Raw genomic sequence first — 23781 nt, 5'->3', positions numbered from 1 at the left:
TCATCCCTACCACAAGGCATCTCAAAAAACACATTTTCATGTAATGTAATGGCATCATCACATTGTAATACTGAACACTTTCACATATAGAAAAAAATGTATACGTAGTTGGGGATGCTGGCCCCATGAGGTAGCATTGTGGGATTAGATACCAGCATGATAAAAGCTTTAGAAAACCTGTTACGTGGTTTTATAAATGCTAGTATGGCTAGATTCTGTATCTTAGGACCAGGTTCATCATCTATAAAATTTAATTAATATTTTGTAAGTCTGTACAGCATAGCTGATTATCTTTTAACATCGTGCAGATAATCAGAAAGAGGGTAACTGCAGTTATTGTGACACTTAAATAGATGACACAGCAGTTAGGCTAACCCTTTCTACTTGCAATAATTCAACCAATTTTTGAATTAAGAAACTGATCTATTCATACAGTGCCTGTGGGGATGCTTGGAATTAAAAAGTGTTTCATATCTGTTGATAAAAAGGAATACAAGCAAAGTTCATATGCAGACTTATGAAAAATAAATTTATTACATAACACCTTTTTAACAATGTTCAGTTTTTTATTCAGAATACTTGCGTCATTCATGTAAAATAGTTTGATACAGTACATTGTTATGTTAAAGTTTTTCCTCAAATTCTAAGGCTCTCCTAACACCTTATCCTTTTCTTTAACAGGGCATCCCTAATAACGTGCGAACATATTTTAAAAATAATTAGCTGAACAAAATTTAAAATCCACTACACCAATCCACCTCTCAGAAATCATGACGAAATATCTGAATGGATGCCACACCTTTTTTAGGAAATATCATTCATGCTTTTTTAATCGCAAAGCATGCTCACAACTCAGCAACACTAATAGGAAAAATAAAACACTGTCTATGACAATCATTTGAGTTTGTCTGCTGAACCAAACATGTTTATATCAATGACAACATACTTATTTTACTATCAAATAGCAGCTTTAATACCAGTCAAGTCATAGATTTAAAAACAAAACCAAACTTATACGCTAGAAATCAATCTTTGGGAGGCTTGTAATCTGCTGGAAAAATGCAAACATTTCCACTTTCTTAAAAAATCTTATTGTAGCAATTTTGTTGGTCATAAAACATTGATCAATGTGGAAAATGAATCAACCCACAAAAGTCACTAAAAATAAATGTATATCAAAATTATCCCAATTAGAGTCATGGTTATTTTGGTTTTTGTGGGTTTTTTTTTTTTGCCATGTTAACATATACTGTATGCTTCAAGTACCAGTTAAAGGATTTTATTTACTATTGGTCAGATAATGTTGTTACAACAAGAGAATTCACCACATACAATAAAAAAATGCTTGCCCCTAGCACATTTCACAGCTTCAACTGCTACAGACCGTCACGGAAAAAATGCATTGGTCAGTCTGAACCATGTCAAGTAAACTATGGAAGTAGCATATCCACAACACAAACTGTGCTAGCACTTTCTTTTCAAGTCTAACCCCAAAACAGGTATAATTTGGGAGCCACTACTCCATTCTGCGAAAAGTGGTAGAACTTGGCTATCAGACATTTTGAAGGTGTGGTAGTACAGTACATTCTTGTGGCCCAAGCCAGGCTCCAGGCAGACAGCTGCATAACCAGTCCTACAGCATTAGCAACAGTGCATTGATATTATTCAGGTGCAGCTCAGTACCGGTGTGTCTGATGGGAGTACTGTGGAGGCTGCTGGGAGGTAGTTGAATATCCCATGCTGCTCTGTGGCTGTGATGTGCTTGGTCCAGGGTTGGGGTATGCAGCATGGGGATTGGAACGCTGGAAATAATGGAGAAGAGAATTGATCCTACAGTAGATGCACAAATAATACACATTGATTTCCCCCACCCCTTCTTTTTATTTCAGACCTGTGTGCCGTCTGTGGCAATAATTAACACATACTACAGCTCAGTAGCTCAATAACTCGTATTTACAATGTTCTTATTCTGATTATAGTAGTCAAGGATATGAACACCAGGAATATTTGATTGAGTGTTACAAGCAATGTTGATTGCCCATCCCAAACTGTTCCTTCTGAATTCACATCTGTCACATCACCAACATCTATGTAACTATTAAGACACCTTATGCTTACCACCGTGGTATATCAGCATGTGAAAAAAGATAAAATTTACAGCCAAAAATATCCTAGGAAACCTCCACTGCTTTCTTCTGCATCCAAGAACACACATTTGGCAGCTTTGTTTGTATTTAATATCAATGATAATACAAGACAGTTTACCTGGGACACCTTTGCATATAGGATTCATTTTGGGCTACTGAAGCACTCATTATGAGATAGGTGTTTTCTAGCCAGTCAGTTCCTGACACAAACAGCTCACGAACAAGCCAAAATCCTACACCTGTTTAACTTGCCTAGGACCAAATAAATGTGGAACACAAAAATAAGACTATTGTTTAATTGTTACAGATGTAAAACGCTGTCACTGATGGGATTTATATCTGTAGCTTAAACACAAACTTTTCATAAATTTTCCTTTAGATCTGAAGTAAAGTTAGATTCAATAAATGTGTTGAGATCGTTACATACTGGGGAAATAAAAATGCCCATTATAAAACAAGGTAGGTAGATACTCTGCACGCATGAATTTAAGGAATTGAATCATTCCTTAAATTGCATGGTGGAGAAGGGAAAATAAATAGTTATAATAGTACTTCCCCCAGCAGGAATAAATTAGCATTGCTATAAGTCATAGCTCACATGATGCCTGAGCTGTTTTGACATTTATCTTCACTCTTGAGGGAGAGACTACTCACTTAAACAGAAGTGACAGATCAGCCATCATATGATCCAGTTCTGTATAATAAATAAAGAGTTTGTTTAACAGTGGAAAAATCTCTGGATGTACTTTTTGGCAAAATGTGTATCAACTATGCAGGAAATGGAAATAAGCTTCAAAGTTAATATTAACAATTAATGCTTTAGTTGTTCCCTCTCTCAAACTTTTATACATAAATGAAATGCACAGGCCCCACCTCCTGACTACTGAAAAATGTTGTTTTTTAATATGACCAATTGCAAGATGACTCAGTGCATTCATATTGCACAGATCAACAATGTCTTGTAAAAACAAAAGTAAAAATCCCAAACAACCCATCCCGCTCTACTTCCAAACAACACTAACCCTCTCAACGGAAGAAAAAAGCTTGTTAGATCCTCAGGGTAGCAGGACCACTCAATTCATATCAGTGTTGTCACATTAAATGTGCAAGCTGACACTTCTGAAACCAAGGGACACAGAAGTCTATATACCTGTAAAAATTCTTATCTAATTGCATTTATGCATATCAGAAAAAGTTGGCACGGGGGAGAACTGATAGGCCAGAAGGATTAAACAAAGGATTTAGCTACTGAGGGAATGTCTTGGTAAACCTCCTCAGAGGATGATTATTTCCATGGAAGGGCTCAAGTCTAACAGTACAAGAGAACCAAGGGACAGGTGTTTCGTCAAAACAATGGAGTATTTTAACATTTTCTCCTGCCTCCATGGGTTGAAGAATCTTAGGGGGAGATTCAGAGAGATGACATGTAATTGCTTTGGCCTCAGTGCTGTCAATCACATGTGGGTTCTGTCCATCTGCCTTATTAACTCTATATAAACTCAAGAGTGCAGTATCATCCCTGCCTTAAAAGTTTGGGGAAAAGAGACTGGATTTCTGAAAGTCAAATATAAAGCTTTCCAAAGGCACAGCACAAAGGCGAGCCATAAGGAGCCAAAGCACTTCCAAGAGTTGCTGAGACAGCGAAGGGGCAAGTTACCACGAAGGGGCAAGTTCCCTCAGCTGCTGTAGTATGTGACAGTATGTGAATAGTGTAAGCACACAGCCTACATCGGTTTTCCTTGGTGATGTCAGGAGAGATCAGCAGTTCTGCTGCACCTACCTTCTTCAGAGACTGGCAGAAAGGATGCCAAAACAATCTCTGGACTGCAACTGACTTAGCTGCCTGCAGGTTTAAGGAGGATCAACCCTTGTGTTGGAAAGTATTTTGAGAATGCACACTTCACCGAGGGTGAGAATATCTTAGTTACATTCTGAGGCAGCCCTTGCTGACAAGTCATTAAGATTGGATAGAGGTTTGTTTAGAACTGATTATTCACAGTGCTCTAAAATGCCCACGTACAGTAAACCTTCGACACGCATGGCTCCAAGCTGTGCATAACTCACTTTAGCATGAGTTAAGTACAACTTGACACTGCTCTGCAGCCCTTTTTCCCTGCCACACAGCTGTCAGGTTGACAGTCGCACGGCTGGGAAAAGGGGCTTTTAGGCTGACAGCCACACTGCCGGGGGAAGGCAAGGAGAAGCAGCCAGGAAACTGACTGGCCCTGTTCGGCTGGTCGGTTTCCTGGGTCTGTAAGCAGAGGGGAGCTGGGAACCAAGTGGCAGCCTGGATTCCATCTCCCTGCGACTTGCACGAATATTTGAGTTATGCTGGAGTTACAGAAACACTCCCCTCACATAACTCGAGGGTTTACTGTCTAGTGAAATGGACCTGAAAACTTTGATACACTAACTGACATCCTGGAGTTGAGTCCGTAAAGATAATTTGGCCATGGAACCCATGACCTGCCTTTATGTTCCTATGCCTTTGGGTGTGCAGAGCCAAGGTCAAAACTACTATATCACTGGGTTACTTGAGAGCATCAAGTCAACAATCCCAAGAATCATTTAAAAAAAATATTTCAAATGTACTGTACTTTCATTCTTGTTTTCTGAAGTAGAAAGGGGGGATATGGCAAGCTTCTAACTACGTCCTAACTTCTCTCTCTCCTCAAGTGTTTTTCTGAGTTCCACAATATGAACATGTTTTAATCCCTCAATTCGAAAAAACCCATCATTGACTACACTGGCCTCTCCAGCTAACCACCCATCTCCCTTTCCTTGTCTACCATCACTGTCTGGAGTTTCTCCCCACCTACTTCAATACATTTTCGGTCTCTTGCAATCCTCGTCATCCCCTACTTCTCTATTCACTCCTTCAGCATGTCTCTTGGAAAATCCTCTACTTCTTCCCTCTAACCTTCTGTAGTTGTTCCACGAATCCAAAAGGTTCTCTCCTTAGCTCCCTTCCTTTCTTCTTCTGGGAAATTTCATCCACAAACAAAGCCAACTGCCACCTCTGTGCTGGTGATTAAGATCTACTTCTCTACATCAGAGAGATCTACTTTTGTCCAAATTAAAAATTTCTCTTGGACTTCAGCTCAGTTCAACATTGCCAAATAACCGAGCTCTTAATCTTCTACCTCAAGCGATTCTAGATATAGGATAAATCACTCTAATCCAGAACTTATCATGGGTGAGGCTAAGTGTCCTCTGGTCCCAAGAAGTTTGTTTATAACCACTAGTCCTAGCTATCAGTGTTCTGTGCTGTTATGTAGCTTTAATTTACCCCTAAATGTCTCTGGGAAGCAGTGGAAGTGTTGATAACTTGCTAGAAAATGTCAGCCTCCTGTCACCTGGCAAATTCTCCTATCCAACACCAGTCAGGTCCCAAAGGTTCAACCTGTCCCTTGCTTCCCAATCACTGTGCACAATGTCACCATCCATCCTCTGACTTGGACCCACAATCATCTTTGACTATGACTTCTCCATGTCATCAACTATGTCTAAATCTAACCAACTTTCTCTGGACAGCTTTGCTACAGTTTGGCCTTTTTAAATCCACCTACACAGCTAAAACTCATGGTCCAGACACTTGTCTCAACTACTGCAATGTCCTTTTCACTAAAACACAATTTTGCCCAACTCATATCCATTCAAAATGTTGCTTCAAGGGTCATTTTCCTAGTCTGTCACTTTGACCACTGCATATCCCACCCCCTTTTCATCCATACAATGGCTCCTCTCGACAGCTCATCCCCATCCTACTTCCCTGTTCACAACTGAGATATCAACTCCTGCCCCCGGCCCACTTTTCAAATATCCAAACAAGCACTTGCATGCTTTCTCCCATGCTGCCCCACATTATCCTCCTTCAAAGTCTTCTTGAAACTGTGTTTCCAGCTTGACAAGAGTTAGGCCACTGGTGTCCTGAGACCACCCCCTATCATGTTGACCCATACTGTCTCATTATTTTATTACACTCCCTGATCTGTCTCTAGTGGTCTGTTGTCTTTTGTTTCATACTTCAATTACAGGCCCTCTGGACCACGGAACATCTTTCTGTTCTGTGTTTGCACCATTGTTACCACAATGGGGTCCTGCTCAGAGGCTATAACTCATAAGTATTAAGGTAATGCTAACAGATAATAATACTAATAATAATCACTGCATGGTATTCATTTGCCACTCCTAGCTTGACTCATCTCACAGACTGAAATTGCAGGACTGAAAAAAATTTCTAATTTTTCAACTGAGCACATTTGATCTGAAAGTAGCTGGCATAAAGTAAATGGAACCCTGCCATGCCATTATACTGAATCATTTTTAGAGCAGTACTGCACTGTAAGTAGTTTCTTCCAAGTTACTTAGTTAGCTTTTCTATATTGTAATATATGCAAAATCAAAAATGAGATACCTGATAGTCTGAGGTCATAATAAGTCCACCTGAGGTAGTGGTAGGAGGAACAACTCTCACTTTTTTCAATGGGGGTCCCTGTGTATGACTGTTGTCCTGGTTCCCTGGATGACCAGTTCCATTAGTATGGTTATTGCCCTGTTGCTGCTGCTGGTTCTTCTCAATTGGTTAAAAACAAAGGAAGATTTCAACTCAAAAGCAGTACAAGAGCAGCAAATGTGAAGTACTGTGCTCACGCTTAATGAGACAAGACAACAATGCGTATTAATACTTACTTTGTCTCCTTTATCATCGGGTTCTTCTTCCGTTAAAAATTCTCGTTTTGGATAGGGGATCTGACAACCTGCAAAAACACTGCAAAAACAAGTTAGCAGTCATGGTATATATGCCTATATGAATCAAAGAGCTCATTCATAAATCAAGAATAAGTATTTTGTCCATCTAGTTTCACATTTCCTCAGCCACAGCCTAATAAATCTCACTGTCAAGAAGTTTAAACCTTCTTCACGTCTTTCACTTAATGTAACAATTCATATGTATTTGTTTTAAGCTTTTGGTCATTTCTCTTATACTTCTCCAATGTGTCAGTATTTCTGGGTAATATAGCAACCGGACTGAAGTTGGAGACATGGAAGACTCCTGTTAGATAGCAGAATCAATTTCCCTAGAGGTGCACAATATAGTTCCTGTCACACAGTTACACAGAAATTCATAAAATGTTACAATTGTGGCTGGACGGTTAAAAACTCCATTACCGGATAAAAAATATTAACTGCAACAAGACCTGGAAGCTTTTGGAGTTATGAGGTCTCTCACCTTAGATTCATGGACATGCATAAATGAATTTGCTACTAGTATCCCATACTAAGACTTCGCCACATGTACAGTACTCATAAGGGTATACCTTTATTTCTAATGAGCCTCTGCACCTGTGAACACAGTGTTCATTTTGTATCACAACACTTCCATTTTAAGGTTGACAGAAAAGAATATTGACCTAAAACCAGTTTCTGCAAAACCAAACCACTCTCAAGACAGCACTAGAATACAAAGGCAGGTCAGGAGGCATCATAAATATTTCAACTAAGCTGTGCTTAATTAATTTCATTTTAATTAGCAGTTACAAATACACATAGCACATTTTATAAATTCTTCCCTTAATAATGACAAAAAGAATGCTATGCAGCATGTACTACTGGTCTTTCTAAAACAAGGCCACTTAAGTATTCTTTGGCTATCTGAAGGTACCCTATTATAGACCATTCACCCTTTTCATCTGTAAGCTTTCTTGTGTTTAGAAATCTCCCTGTGCAGTTGAAAAGAAAAAGCGTCTCTGGAAAATGGATTTAAGCTGTGAAGTATGAAAGAACAGAACAGTACTGTTTTCCCCCCCATCTCCCGAATTTACAACAAAAGATAGGATGGAAAAATGTAAACTAATTAGGAAATGTCATCTGGCATTCTAGTACAGAGAACTGAACCTGCAGGCACTTAGCAGTTGTCCACAAAGATCTGTAGCATGCATAATCAACCTGTCAGTGAATAACAGGATTATGACTAAGAGGATCAAAGTTTCATAAAGCAAGCAATTAATAGGAATGCTACTTAATTTTAAAAACCTCAAATAGCATTTCAGTTATTATGGCTTTTTCTTTGCTCGTCAGACAGTTACAATTTAATTCATTATTCAGACACAAAGGCATATATTTATAGTAAGCAGTAAACAACGAACATACTTAAAAAAATGAACATGCTAATGGATTAATAAAGTTACCACTTACTCAGAGGTGGGAAGTGGATCTTCTAAGAAATAAGGATCCTGCATAGCCTGTTCTGAGGTAATTCTCTTTATTGGATCCATCGTAAGCAACTTCTGAAGCTAGAGAGGAGTTTAGAAAAAGATCAGTAATAGGAAAACTAACGAAAATCTTCTTCCCACACTATCTGACAAAACAAACTGCCACTCATACAATCTAATGTTATACTTCTATCTAATCCCAATCACTAATGGAAAATAGGGACCGCATATTTCCCCCTAGTTTTAAATAGTAATTGAATTTGTTATTGAATAGCCACTTGTTTCTATCTATAAGACTTAAAATCTCATTCAAATAATTAACATTGCCATAAATGCTCCACCAAAATTCTCAAAATTTCCCCAGCCCAATTAATCATATATACTATTTTTACAGTGTCCATCCGTCTGTCCAAGCAAGGTTCTACTACGCTCCCCCCAACCCCTCCCCTCACTATGTTGGCCTCAGCTGCTCCGTGGCCAGCACAGAGCTTGGCCCAGCTCCATGATGTAGCCCCCCCTGCACTGTGGTGGCCCCTCTCTCACCTAGCGCAGGGCCCTGCCCCACCTACCAACAAAGCCCTCACCCTCCCAGAGCCAGTGGAGGGCCCAGCCAGCGCCCCCCAACGGAGCCCCCCCCCGGCACCTTGCCAGCCCCAGCCCCTTCCCTGGCCAGTGTGGGCCCCAGCCCAGCCCCCTCAGTGGAGACCTCACATGCTGTGCCAGCCCCAGCCCCTTCCCTGGCCAGCATGGGGCCCCATCCAGCCCACAATGGAGCTCCTCCTCTGGAAAGTGCAGGGCCTGGCCCACGCACTTGGGATGTGTATTATAATAAGTTTCTGTCTAGAACTTTCTTCCAGCCCAACTTCCAATTGCAAGCAGAGCTGCAACAGGCCCTCTAGTGTACTATACTTTTGCTGGTCGGCCCTTTCTTTGTGAAGAAGATTTTAATATTAATTCAAGTTCATTAACTGGGTTTTTATATCATATTGACAAGCACATTTACTTGGTGGGAATTAGCTCTCAAGTATTTCATTTCATTTGATTTACATACAACCAGTTTTTTGTGACAGTACTTACTGGTACTGAGTACCAGCACCTTGGCAGCCCTGGCTGCAGGAACCCCAGTGGGGGTGAGGTAGAAGGGAAGCCAGCTGAGTACCAGCCCCTCTTTTACTTTTTTCCCCTCTTTTACAAAGAAAAGAAAAACAAACACTGCATACAACCTCTGTGCTGACCAAGGCTTCCCAGTCACTACAGAGCTATTGACACTGATGGTATTTTAAAAACGTAACAAAGTTTTACCCTTAAAGGGCAGTTTCAACGAGTGGACCACGCAGTACTGAATACTCACCACAAAATGTGGCAATCACTTAATGTATGTCTAGAAGGCACAGGAAAGTTTAATGGGCCAAGTAATGCACATCATACTGTGATCCAATGTGTGTGTATTAATATGAGAATAGTAATCTTACTTTATTCTATATAGTATTCAAAAAAGGGTGTTGAGTATTTCCCTGCATTTTTTACAAGATGTGAGGGTGCAATGGAGTGATTTTGGATGGCAGGTGGGAACAGGAAGTGGAGAGACTTTCTGAGCAGTATAGTTGGAGAGCAACGAAGGGTCCTGTGGCACCTTACAGACTAACAGAAAAGTTCTGAGCATGAGGTTTCGTGAGCACAGACTCACTTCATCAGATGCTGATCTTGATAGTCTATAAGGTGCCACAGGACCCTTCGTTGCTGTTACAGATCCAGACTAACACGGCTACCTCTCCGATACTTGACTACAGTTGGAGAGGGGTCCCCCCTCAGTAAGCCCAAAGAAGTCAAGAAAAACAGTATCAGGGGAACTGTGCTCTACTCTCTTGTCAAGTAACAGTCATGGTAATGAATGTATTGGAACCAAGGGGATGAGTGTTAGTAGAGAATTAAAAAAGACCTTCACAGCTAAGTCTCCAGTGCATGAATTTTGAACATGCTAGGGACAGGGATGTTAAATGCCAAGTAGGTGGATGGAAGTTCCTAGCCCTTTCAGGAATTGAGTCAAAAAAGAAAAAAAATAATTTAAATGACCCAATGCAGTTATGTCACAACATAATATGGAGATACACATCTCAGAGAGCTGGAAGGGACCTTGGGGGTGGGGGGTCATTGAGTCAAGTCCAGTCCCCTGCCCTCTTGGTAGGATCAAGCACCATGCCCTACCTTTTCCTTATTTGCCCCAGATCCCTAAATAGCCCCTCAAGAACCAAGCTCACAACTCTGGGTTTAGCAGGCCATTGCCCAAACCACTGAGCTATCCCTCCCCTACAAAATTATACAGAACATAATATTTGCTGGCAGAGCTCTCCATTTGCAGCAATTTCATTCTGGCTGCTGGTTGAACTTTCTTCAATAGCAGTGTGTCCACATGGAGTTTTTTGTGCAGTTTCCAAAACTGCTGGTTCATGCCCTGACAAATCTCCTTCTTGTTGGACCCCATGGGAAATGTGGAATCCAGGTAGCTTTTGATGGGATTTTGGGTGACTGACATGCTGTGTTGGATATTTGCTGTTTGGTCTTTTGTGGAAAACTAATCAGGCACATAATTCTTGGGTTTAGTGGTGACATTCCTTGCAAAAATCATCAAGATCCTCAAGATATGGGCAGGTATTGGGAGCATTCCAGAGGTCCCTTGACCTTAGATACTTTTAACAGAGCTCCTTCATTTTGACTAGGAATTGGGACAGTTCCAGGAGTGCCCCCTCTCCTTTATTTGCTCTGATAGCATCTTGTAGATGTCTATATTCCAGTGACTCTTCTATAAATGACACTGAAGATGCAGCTCTTCCAAAGACAGCAACTAACTCCAGAACTTCTGAAATGGTCCATAGAGAATCACGGGGGAGGAGGATTATGGATGCTATAAAGGATATGGATACTCTGGTGTGTAAAATAATGACTATTGGATACTGGTACAGGAAAGGGATACTCCTGTCTGTCTGCCACTCCTTAAACAGTGAGGTAACATCCAGTCAAGATGATACCGGAAAAGCAGAGGGCACAGAGACAAGCTCGTCCAACTATAAAGCAGTGTAGTATGGGACAGTAGTTGGACAACTGCCAAAAAGCTAGGACTGCATCCAAACATTAAAGCAAACAAACCAAATGCAAAATAGAATTTCTTCTCTTCCAAGGACTACTAATTGCAACCTAAGGCTATGTATACACAGCAGCCCTATCTCAAAATAAGCTGAATATTCCAGAATAGCAATTCTGGAATAGGGCTGCTGCACGCAAAATGTATTGCAAAATAGCTAAGTGCTATTTTGAAATACATAGTCTACACACATGCTGCTTATTTTGAAATAGCACCTGTTTCAGAATAACTACTATGAAATAACTGGATCACAAACTGGCAGGAGAAAATGAAAAATAGAGCAGCAATTCAGAGATGAATGACTGTGCAATTATCATGCCAAGAAAGAGAAACTGTCGTTTTTGCTCTGCTCCTACAGTGCAGAAGTATCTGTTAGAAAGAGACTTTCCATCAAAAAACAAGAGCAAAAACCATTTAACCCTGGGAGACAGGAAGCAGAGTTGCTGGGTTCACTGTCTTATAACCATACACCCACAAGAGAAACTCAGAGAAAGAAGAAAAGAGAAACAGAATCCTCTGAGAATTTATCCCCTTTATGAAAATTTGAAAAAAAGTTTTGCTGGGATCATTTTAGAACCCAGATACACACTAGTGCCGAGAAGAAATTACTCACTTTCAGCAGTAACAAAGGCTTCTTGAGATGTGCCTCCCTATTGGTGAGCCATTGTAGGTGTACTTGGCTCCCGGCACTGCTGTTCCGAGACCTTTGGTAGCAGTGTGTTAGGTGTACACATGGGCTGTCTCTCCTCCTACTTCACAAGGTTAGTCAGTGAATGAAGGTTAAGCTCCCTTAGTTCCTTCTCTACCACAGAGCCATTGAGAAAAGCTCTGAAGTTGAGGGGAGGAAGGGGGGCTCTGAAGCACCCACATGCACACAATCTCAAAGAAACATTTTTACTGCACAAGATGAGTAACTGAATGTAGTGACCCAATAGGAGCTCCACTGCAGGTGGCTCCCACGGTGTACCTTCTGGAAGGCTGGGGCTTTGCAGTCAGGTCAGGTACAGACTCGTGGTATGGAGCCACACAGGGCATTGGGACATTCCTGAAGAAGAGAATGCACGAGGAGATCAACCTTGTGAAGTGTGTACCAATAATATGTACAGGCGTCATATTGAAAAGTTGGGTACATCTTCTCATACACGGTCTAATACAATTCGAGACCCCCTCAGAAGATCTTTGGGGTGATTCTGCTGAGCCCTTGGATCCTTCCACAATAAAGATGAAATCGTGAAGGAGTGTCTGAAGACCTTCATCCTGTAAAGGTAGAGGACTAGGGCTCTTCTGAAACCCAGGATATGTAATAAAGCCTTTCTATTGGCTCAGTGAGGCTTGGGATCGAATATTAGAAAACTGATTAACTGGTTCATGTGAAACATGGGGTTTATCTTACAAATAAGCTTTGGACATGCGCTGAATGTCAGAATGATGTGGGTCGGGGGGAGGGGAAGGCTGTGACATTGGAGCTGCTAATTTCTCCTATTCTTCTGGCCAAAGTAATCACAACCATGTGTCCCAAGAGTTGTAGGCAGTGTCTGGCTGATATTTGCAGACTTGTCTGAACGGTCTCTGAGTTTAGCCAGAAAGAAGAATCTGTTTTGAGGCAGGAGAGCTCTGGCGTCTAAAGAGTCAAAGGCCAGAGGCTACGAATTCCAGGTGCTGTGCTGGACCAAGGGATGATTTTTGGGCATTGATCTGTAGGTCCAGTTCTATAAACAGTTTTGGTGACTTGGTAAGCCTTTGAGAGGCTAAACTCTGAGGAAGCAATAAGCCAGATAAGGGTAGGTCATCACGACCCCCTGTAAGTGCGTGGCCAGCACTGAGAACACCTTGGAAACTATACTCATGCTGCTGATGGCTGGAAGGGGAGCACCCTGTCCTGGTAGAGGCCTTTTCTGAGAATGAATCAAAGTAATCAGCTGTGAATTGGTAAGGCTGACATATAAAAGTAGAAATCCTATCGGTCAAAGTCCAAAAACCAATCTTCCCCTTCCAATGCTAGAATGATAACTGTAGCCATGACCACCTTGAATTTTTCAGCTCTGACAAGTTTACAGCTGGTATCGTCCATCACCTGAACAAACAGTGAAATACTGTTGGGTCTAATTCCCGCTTATGATCATGAGGGAACCTGCAACTGAAAGTGTCTGCTATCCAGTTCTGGGTGCATGGGAGGCAGACTACAGATAGGGTGCTGTCACAACAGATACACCAATTCCATTGTCTCACAGCTTACATGCAGAGGAAGGGTGACCAAGCTGCTCCTTGTTTATGTAGAACAAACATGCAGCTTATATCACCTGTTATGACTCGTGTGATCCTTTGATCAGAAGGAGGAAGCAAGTGCAGGCATTACTGACTGCTCTTAGTTCAAAGAGGTTAATGTGAAGGGACACACCTCTGGTGGACATCATTTGCCTCAGGTCAAAAGGCTGTTTAGATGTGCACTCCACCTTCTGAACAATGTGTCAGTGGTGAGAAACAACAGAAGGGGTTTTTGCAAATGTTGCCTGGGTCTTTCTAACATTTGAGGGAAATTTTGACCCTTGAAGGCAGTGAAAGGGGTTTGTCTAGTCTGTCCCTGTTTGTTTTGTAAACTAAGCTGAAGCACACATGAAGACACCCCATGTGAAGCCTAGTGTGTGGTACTAGGAAAATTTCTTTGCCAATCTGCTTTAAGACATTTATATTACAGGTTGCAACCATATATGGACCTTACCTATGCTTTAGCTCATCACCATTTATGTAGGTGAAAGCTCCCAAACATATATGTACCAACTTTGCTGTCTGGGAGAAATGTCCCAGACACATGCATGCTAACTTTGCTTTAGCTCCACGTGCAAGTGACCCACAGACCTCATCCTGTATTACATCAAAACTATTTTATTATAAACCTATTATACGAAAAAAAATCAAAAATCATAAGAAAATAAGAAATTCACAAGATATATAGGTAAGCAAGCAGGCCAGCCCTATAAACTGTGTGCCTCTTCTCTGATGGATAGTAACAGAGAGGGAGATGTGCTAGTCTATATACTACCAAAACAAAAAGCAGTCAAGTAGCACTTAACCCTGTCACACAGGCACAGATGTAGATAGTCAGGTATTTGTTGGGCCAGTTTCAATGACATCTTCCATCTCAGGCTGGAGGAATGGTATCAAAGATGACACTTAACACATGGTTTAAATCGTGATGGGAACTTTCTGAGTCACTATAGGGGCTTGTCTGCATACTTGGCTCAATCTAATTCTTGACCTTTCCCCCCACCCCTCCACTCTCTGATTTGCTCACCTTGATTATCTTTTTCTGATTTGTCCTCCTTGCTTACTGTTTTTGGTTCTCTGTGCCTTAAATATTGAGTCTGTTCTGGTCTGGCTATGGTCTGAAGAAGTGGGTCTGTCCCACGAAAGCTCACCTAATAAACCATTTTGCTAGTCTTTAAAGTGCTACTTGACTGCTTTTTGTTTTGATAGTGTATAGACTAGCACAGCTTCCTCTTTATTACTCTGGACCCTGGTTATGTTTCTTGAATGGGTAGCATGGATTTATATACAGGCAATAGAACAGTTTGTCTTATTCTCAATCCCTTTTTGATGATTCCTAACAGTCTGTTTTCTTTTTTGACTGCTGCTGCACATTGAGTGGATGCTTTTAAGAGAACTACCCACAATGACTCCCAGATCTCTCTTCTTAAATAGCTATAGTCCCCATCATTTTGTATGTTGGGCTTATTCTTTCCAATCTGCATTACTTTGCATATATCAACATCTGTAGTGTAGATGTAGCCAGAGAGAAGAGGGTCTTGGAGAGTACTAGGGAGTTTGTTTAACAAAGGAGTGCATAATAAAGATGAATTTGAGTACATCTGGGAGGTAAACACGGCAGAGAGCAGAGGATTTTCATGGATCCCACAGTTTGATTTCATGGGTTTGCTGCCAACTCTATCGGGGAATAAATAGACTGCGTCTGCTAGTGTTGTGCTACGTTTCTCTCAACCCGATTAAATAATTTCCATTTACCTTTTGGAAGAGAAATTAAATTGAATGCACTTTGCTACCCAAAGAATTAGATTCCCTCACCACAAAGGTAGCAGAGGCACTGAGGGAAAGCCACTAGTGATGTCCAAGCCCATATGAAACAATAGGCAAAACAATTCCCTTTAAATTTCAAAAGAGTAAAATTAACATGAGCAAAAAAACAAAACCAAGATTCTTACTGGAATTAACCATAAATCTCACTGAACTCCTTTACAATCCACACTCCCTCAAAACATGAGATTGCAAAGAAGAGTATGGGTTGAACCTCTCTAATCTGGCAAACTCTATAATCCAGCATGATTTTAGTTAGCCAGCCAGCCAGCCACTTATCATGGGTGTGGCCAAGTTTCCTGTAGTCCCATAAAGTATGTTTACAGCCACCAGTCCTGGCTGTCAGTGTCCTGTGCTGTTATTTAACTGTAATTTACCTCTAAATGTCTTCTAAGAGCCCAGTAAGCAGTGGAAGTGTTGGTAAATGTGCTAGAAAATACTGATCCGCCCCTGTTGTCCAGTAAATTCTCTTGTCAGATACTGGTCTGGTCCCGAGGGTGTAGGGCAAGGAGAGAGGTTCAACCTGCAGTGGGTAAGGGGCTGAGATAGGTGGGATAAACCCCCGGCTTATAGAATGTGAGAACAGATGGAGGCTTCTCATTGGAACTAGCTGTTATTTTGAAACTAGATAGCAGGATTCACCCTCTTGTGATCAATCTGTACGAGTCTGACTGCAGAGGAAAGAGGGCTTGCCCCCAGAGCAAGCAGCAGGGGAGTAACCCCACTGTGAACCGCAAAAGATCAAGGTCAGTGGAAGGGGTACCAAAGATAGTTCTCTCTGAAAGGGAACCTCAGCTTAATGCAAACTGAAGAAGAACAAATGTGGAAGCCAGCAGCATTGCCTCTAGTTTTTAACATCCAAGTGCAGAATAAATTGTGTACCAATATGGAGGTGGGTCTGAGGAATTAGAAGAGTGGGAAAATGTTCAGAACTGAGCAGAGGATTGGAGTGTGGGAGGGTGAGCTCTGGGGTGGGGCCAGGGATAAAAAGTTTGGGTTGCAGGCTGCCCTGGGGAGAGAGGTCTCTCCCCATCCCTCTATCATGGCAGCAGCTCAAAGCCAGGGGAAGGGAGCCTTTCCCTGGATGTGGCTACTCGGTGAGTTTAGGGAGGGAGGTCCTCTTCCCAGTTGCAGCAGCTCCAGTGGGGCTGGGCTTGGGGGTGCCTTTCCCCAGCCATGCTAGATTGGGCTGGACTAGGGAAGGGATGCCTTTCCACAGCTGCAGAAGCTTGTGCTGGTTTGGCTTGCGCTGGACTAGGCCAGGCAGGGGTGCCTGTCCTTGGCCATGGAACTTCCAAGGATCTGGGCTGGGGCAGAGGTGCCTTTCCCTAGTCGCAGCCAATTTTGTGGGTTTCGGCTGGGGTCCTCTCCTCTGCCCTTCCCTTCCCACCACCCCCTCCCCACACAGGCCTCGACAGCCTGCTGTGTAGCCACACATCTTATAAACAATTCCACAAGAAGTCCAACTTCAAGAGAAAAAAATTTGCAATTTCTATGAACATCTTCATAGTCAATTACCCCGCACCCCGGACAGGGTTTGTCTCAAAAGCTCTAGTGGAATTAATATGTCTGATGTTGGATCTGATTTAAACTTTTCTTTTGGGGGTGGAAATCCCAAACACACACACAGTTAAAGTATCCAAAAAATTGCTGCTATCCACGTAGTGATACCATGGGGGTTGGAGGGATGAGGAAGGGGAGGAGTAGAGGGAAAGGACATTTTTATTCACATCCTATCGATGATTACTTTGTGACTGACTGTCCCCACTGAGCAGCAAACACAATTTCCAAACATTCAAGATTTGGAAAACAAAGATGTTTTCAGGTCAATTTGACCAGCGCATTCACACCTCTTTAATGAAGCTAATTTGCTTTGAACCAATGTGACCCCTTTCTCTTATTGTGGGTGGTACCAAAAAAAGCTTATCATCAAGAGCAGCATTACATGGCAAGCTGACCTATATTTTGTAGCAGACCCCTGGAGCAGGCTGGAAAGGCAGCAGCCTCAGATATATTAAGTAATAGAGGATACTGAATTAAATATGAAAATAATAGAATGACACAGTATTCCAAGTGATATTTAATTTTATATTAAATTTATGTTACACTGCTGCCTATATTTTTTAATCTTAATTTTCAGTGTGTTCCAAAATTGTGTATTGCAAATGCCTAACTACACTACAGAGCCTCTCAGGAAGAAACAAAGATTTTGGGAATTAGGCAGAGAAAAGTAGGGATTTTGGTCTCCATTTTGGCAAGAAATGAAAAGCAGCCTGGGGCTACTTCTGCACTCACCCCTCCTGTCGGAGGTGGCATGGTAATGAGGCAATTCAAAGCAGGCTAAGGAGGCATTAATGTGCACAGTCAGCACCTCATTAGCAAAATAGCAGCCGCGCGAATTTCAAAGTGCAGACTTCAAATTGCACATTGACAGTGAAGATGGGGGCAGCTTTGAAATAAGCTCCCATTCAACATTCCCTTACTCTGATCTAGTTTTGTGGATTTAGATCTTATTTCAAAGCTATCACCATCTTGCTGTCAATCTGCAATTCGAAGTCTACACTTCAAAATTCAGGCAGCTGTCATTATGCTAATGTGGCACTGAATATGCACCTTAGCACCTCAGTAGCCTACTTTGAACTGTCTCATTACCGTGCCACCTCCGACAGGAGGGGGCAAGTGTAGAAGCAGCCTGGGTTTATGAGACAAGAACATTAACTACTTCTGAAGTCGGAAGTAGGGCCCTACCAGATTCATAGCCCTGAAAAAAACAGTATCATGGACTGTGAATCTGCTCTTTTGTGTAATTTTAGCCACTCTTGCACAGATTTCATGGGGGGAGACAAATGTTTTCAAACTGGAGGTCCTGACCCAAAGGATCCAAGGGGGTGTTGTAGGATTTTAAGAGAGTCACAGTACTGCCACCCTTACTTCTCTGCTGCCTTCAGAACTGGATGACCAGGGAATGGCAGCTGCTGGCCAAAGGCTCAGCTCTGCAGGCAACAGTGTAGAAACGTGGCAATACCATATCATGCTATCCTTATTTGTGTTACTACTGGTGGTGGCACTGTCTTCAAAGCTGTGCTCCCTGCCAGCAGCCACTACTCTCCATCTGTCCAGCTCTGAAGGCGCTACCACTGCCAGCAGCAGTGTAGACGAGTAGCAGTACAACAACACGCCAGCAATAACTGTTCAACTTCCCCACAGCATACACACTTCTTTTTGGGTCAGAACCCCTACAATTACATCACTGTAAAGTTTGTGATTTGTGCTATTTAAATCTGGAAACTTGTAATTTTTATAATCCTATGATGGTGAAATTGACCACAACGGAAATGAATTTGATAGGGCCCTAGTGACCAGTGAAGAAAAAGTTACCAATATTGCCACAAATTTGAATTTTTCTATTAGATTTACTGATCTCTGAGAACTTGATATTTTGTAGGATTATGATAAAATGGTGTGTGGGGTGGGGTGGGATTTAGTAACTTTCTTTTAGTTACTCTTAAGAAGCAAGTGTGTGCTACTTTTACCTTTTTTATTGTTGTTTAGGCACTAGCAGTAAATTTAACCAACCATAGTGTGAAACACAGTAAAATCGCAGGCAAAAGGCAGAAAACATGGAAACAGTCCTGTAACACCTTAAAGATTAACAGTATTACTAGATGATAAGCTTTCGAGGGAAAGACCCACTTCTTCACATCTGGAGAATTACTGAGTGGCTGTGAATTTAGTCCCAATAAGAAAGGGGTGAGGGGTGGTGGAAGGAAAGAAAAAAACCTGAAGAATCAGGTAAATAGAGGGGTGTGGGGTGGTGGCGGGGGAGAGAGAGAGACAGAGAGAGAACCTCTGCAAGTCTCTCAAGTGGTACATCTGCCATTATTGTGAATATCAAAGCTGGGAAAATTGCCCTTGTAATACATAAGATAACAGATCTTTGTTCAGTCCACAACAATAGGTATCAAACTTGAAAATGAATTCCAATTCAGATGTCTCCCTTTGTAATCTGGTGTTAAAATCTCTTTGTTGTGTAACAGACCATTAAGTCATCAATACTGTGTCCTGCCAAGTTAAAACGCTCACCTACCCGTTTCTGTGTATTCAGATTCCTAATGTCTGACTCGTGTCCATTCATTCTTTGGCATACTGATTGTCCAGTTTATCTAATGTACATGGCAGTGGGGCACTGTTGGCACTTTAGTGGAAGTGCAAGATATGAGCCCATGATCATGTGACTGACTTGGTAAGGTCCAGTCATGGTGTCTCTAGTGTAAATATGTGGTCAGAGCAGGCAACAGGATTTGTTGCAAGCAAAGGTTCCAGGTTTAATACTTTTGTGGTATGGCATGTGCTTGCTAGTGAGAATTTTCTTGAGGTTGAGTGGCTGTCTGTAGGAAAGAACAAGCCCGTCACCTACGGCCTTAGAGAGTGAAGCATGTTCCAGTATAAGTTGTAGATTGTTAGTAATGTGCTGGAGGGGTTTAAATTGAGGGCTATAGCTGATGACAAGTGGTATTCTGTTATTAATCTTCCTGGGCCTATCTAGAAGTAGCTGGCTTCTGGGTATTCATCTGGCCCTGTCAATCTGTTTCTTTACTTCTCCTGGTGGGTAATTAAGTTTTATAAATGCCTGGAAGACATCAAGTTTTTTGTCTCTGTCAGTAGGATTGGAGCAGATGTGGTTGTATTTTAGGGATTGACTATAAATGATGGATCGTGTGATGTGTCCTGGATGGAAGCTGGAGGTATGTAGGTAAGAACAGAGGTCAGAGGGTTTCCAGTATAGAGTGGTATTGATTTGACCATCAGTGATTTGTACTGTGGTGTCCAGGAAATGGATCTTTCATGTGGTATGGTCAAAGCTGAGATTGATGGAGGGGTGCAAGTTGAAATCCCTGTGGAATTCTTCAAAAGTCCCTTTATGATGGGTCATAGAGGTAATAGGGGACAGGAGATGAGGAAACAATGTTCTAAGGAAGCCATAAAAATGTTATCTAACTGTGGGGCCATGCGGGTGACCACTGCAGTGCCACTGATCTGGAGGTATAAATTGTCCCAAAATCTGAAATTGTTGTGGGTGAGGATAAAGTTACATAGGTCAGCCACCACTGGGACCAAATTCACAGAGACACTCAGTTATGCTCCAGATCTGAAAAAGTGGGTCTTTCCCACAAAAGCCCGTCACCTGATGATAAAATATTGTTAGTCTTTAGTTTGCAACAAGACTGCTTTCTTTGTTTTGTGAAGATTCAAACTAACACAGCTATCTCTCTGAGGCAAAAGGCAGTATATCTGTTCAAAAGAAAAAGGTATTCAGAATTATCAGAAGTATCTGAGACCTCCAAATTTTACAAATTGTACTTTACCCACTTCATACCACAATACTCAGAGACAAATACAAAAGCAATGCTGGATTGTCTCTCACCATTTAAAACTTCATGTCCAACAGCACTTGTCAAAGGTACGTATTATTGCTGTATAGTATCACTTATTGGTATTATGTCCAGAAAAATTAGATTTTTTTAAAATAAAAATACTGGTTGAACCTCTCTCATCCAGCACTCTCAGGACCTGACTGGTGCTGGATGAGAGAAGTTGCTGGACCACGGGATGTCAACTGTGTCTAGCACAGGGACTTGCAACCAAAATAGCGAGAAGAGCCATTTTTCAAATTCAATTAAAAAAAAATATGTCAAGAGCTGGAATGCATGTGAATAGGAGACACTCCTCAATAAACAACATTAAACCATACTTTTTGTAACCCCTGTTTTAAGAATGGCACATACTATGATTTGTGCCAGTTAGAAAGTTTAAGGTCAAGTTACTTTCATGCCTTGATTGGAGAGCAAATGAGGACAAGAAAACTGCTTTGCTTGGGCATAGGCTCTAAAGCAAGAAGCAGCAAATGTTTGCATCACACACACACACGCACGCGCGCACACACACAGGCTCTACCCCCTTTGGCCCACAAACCTGCCCCCCCCCCGTCTTCAGGCTTTACCCACCTCAGCCCCCCAAATCTGCCCCCCTAACTCCAAAGATTTACCTTGTGCATCCCACTTCCCCCTGCCCCTATTCCCAGGCTTAACCCCCTCAACCCAAACCCGATTTACCTTGTGCATCCCACTTCCCCCTGCCCCTATTCCCAGGCTTAACCCCCTCAACCCAAACCCACTCTCCCCAACCCCAGGTTTAACCCCTCAGCCCCAATACCCTCATCCCCATAATTAACCCGCTTCAGCTGCTCAGTGGGCTACATGGCTCCAGCGGGGGCAGACTCGGCCACCCCTTCCCACAGCTCTCCTGTGGGCTAGGTGCTTCCCCCACCTGCAACACAGGTGGCTCCCTGCTCTGCTGCTGCTGAAATATTGGAATTAATATAATTGGCTTAACGGTCGGATCCCTCCTGCAGCCCTGGCAGCTGTTAAACCAGTTACATTTAGCTCCATTATCAACCACGGTGGGACAGGCAGCCGAAGGAGAAGTCAATGGTGGCAGCGCCCGGAGGTGCAACTGACTCCTGAAAGAGCTGCATGTGGCTCCAGAGCCACAGGCTGCCAACCCCTGGTCTACCACATTACCAACACTTCTACCTCTTACTGGGCTCTTAGACATCTAGGGGTAAATTAGAGCTAAATAACAGTGTAAAACTCAGAGCCAGGACTGGGGTTTGTAAACAAACTTTCGAGGACCAAAGGAAATCTGGCCACACTGATGACAAGTGGTCGTTCAGCTAACTAAAATCATACAGATGTTACTGGACCACAAAGTTCCAGATCAGAGAGGTTCAACCTGTGTAAAGTATTTTATTTACGTGCAATGCCAAATATGTATTTTATTTAACTAATGCATAGTTTCACAGCAGAACACTGTGTAAACCACCTATGAATACAAGAATCACCTTCTGTGAAGCTCTGCTCTCATTCTTGATGTGGTAACAATTGAGAATTTTATTATGACAAAGTGGGAAATGACTGGCTGTTTTGATTATGTACAAAGATTCCCTCGTGTTTTGCATAATGCTACTGACTATATATGCGTTGTGTACAAATGTCTGCGCTCTTCAAGGCACCTAGAGGTATGTTTGACTCATTTCTTCAAAAGTGGGTTTCCAGTTCATTGAGACTAAGACACAATAGTGAATTTCTTGTTCTCTGTAATAGTGCAGACCAGTCCTCTTGGAACTGTGAATAGTTACCCAGTATTATGCCAAGATATTCTCCTCCAGAATGTAGGATTATTTCACAGATAATTATGCATAATGACAGAGGTCTCAATGAAGTAGTTCTTTGCACTCTTATTAGATGTTTAATTTGCATAGCTCTGTATTTTAAATAACTAAATGTACTACAATTATGAACCTTTCTACTCAGATTGGCTACTATAATTCATCTGCTGCAATTAACTCCTGTTTATTTTCATACCATTTATCTATAATTAAAACACTGACTTGGATTCATTCAGCCTTTCGCTGAAGCATATAAATTCTGAAGTTTACATGAAAATAAAGAAATATTTAAGAGCAAAGAAAGCGGGGCTGTGAAACTGCCAAAAGCATGTGTTGGTTTAAAAACAAAAAAGATGTAAAAATGCCTGATTTTTCCATCAGTTGTAATACAATTCAATGGGAGTGGTGAGATTCTCAAGCCCCTCAACACATTATCTTTCCCCTCTTGTCCACCACTACTCTTCCTCTTTCCTCTCAGTTTAGGTAGCCTCTTCTTCCCACACAGATATCTTTACATTGGAAAAGATGCTGGAATTCTCCTAGTCAAACTGATAGACTTGTTTTCTTTAAACCTGCTTACAGAGGTCAGCAGTACTGTATATCTAGATTTTTAAATTTGCATAATTACTTTTTTAAAATAGGCAACGTGTCAACAATTTTACAATAAATCAGAGTGCAAGCACAACACAACAAATCTGTTCCCAATTCAGTAAGTTCTCATATTGCTTAAATAACTTACATCTTTTAAAAATGCAAAAGCCTTAGGAAGCAAGCCTCTTAAAATTTATAAACTAAACTTTCAAATTTCAATATATTTCCCAGAATACATATTTGATATGTTGAAGAAAATGTTCAGATAAATATGCATTCTCTAGAAATCATGACTTCTGTACTTATCAAAAATATATTTTAATTTGCTTTTTTAAAAATACACAAATGTAAAAGCAGTAAGATAAATTAAAA

General features: G+C 41.6%; 1 protein-coding gene across 6 annotated transcripts in view; it reads right to left on the bottom strand.

The window, feature by feature from the left end:
• Positions 1–547: 547 nt before the first annotated feature.
• The window catches only part of CDK8 (cyclin dependent kinase 8), a 181643-nt gene continuing 158409 nt past the window's right edge, over positions 548–23781 (bottom strand). For 4 of the 6 annotated variants that reach the window (XM_074985692.1, XM_074985712.1, XM_074985728.1 and 1 more), the window contains 4 exons: positions 8346–8443; positions 6840–6918; positions 6565–6723; positions 548–1802 (listed from right to left, as the gene is read on the bottom strand). In XM_074985692.1, coding sequence (XP_074841793.1) covers positions 1677–1802; positions 6565–6723; positions 6840–6918; positions 8346–8443 — 462 coding nt within the window. In that variant the 3' untranslated portion in view covers positions 548–1676. Of the gene's footprint in view, positions 1803–2801; positions 2842–6564; positions 6724–6839; positions 6919–8345; positions 8444–23781 lie in introns of all 6 variants that reach the window. The other 2 variants (XM_074985706.1, XM_074985700.1) reach the window with 2 other exon arrangements.

The sequence above is a fragment of the Carettochelys insculpta genome, chromosome 1 (genome assembly GCF_033958435.1).
Source record: "Carettochelys insculpta isolate YL-2023 chromosome 1, ASM3395843v1, whole genome shotgun sequence".
Lineage (NCBI taxonomy): Eukaryota > Metazoa > Chordata > Testudines > Carettochelyidae > Carettochelys > Carettochelys insculpta.
This window is presented reverse-complemented; position numbering and strand designations above follow the sequence as displayed.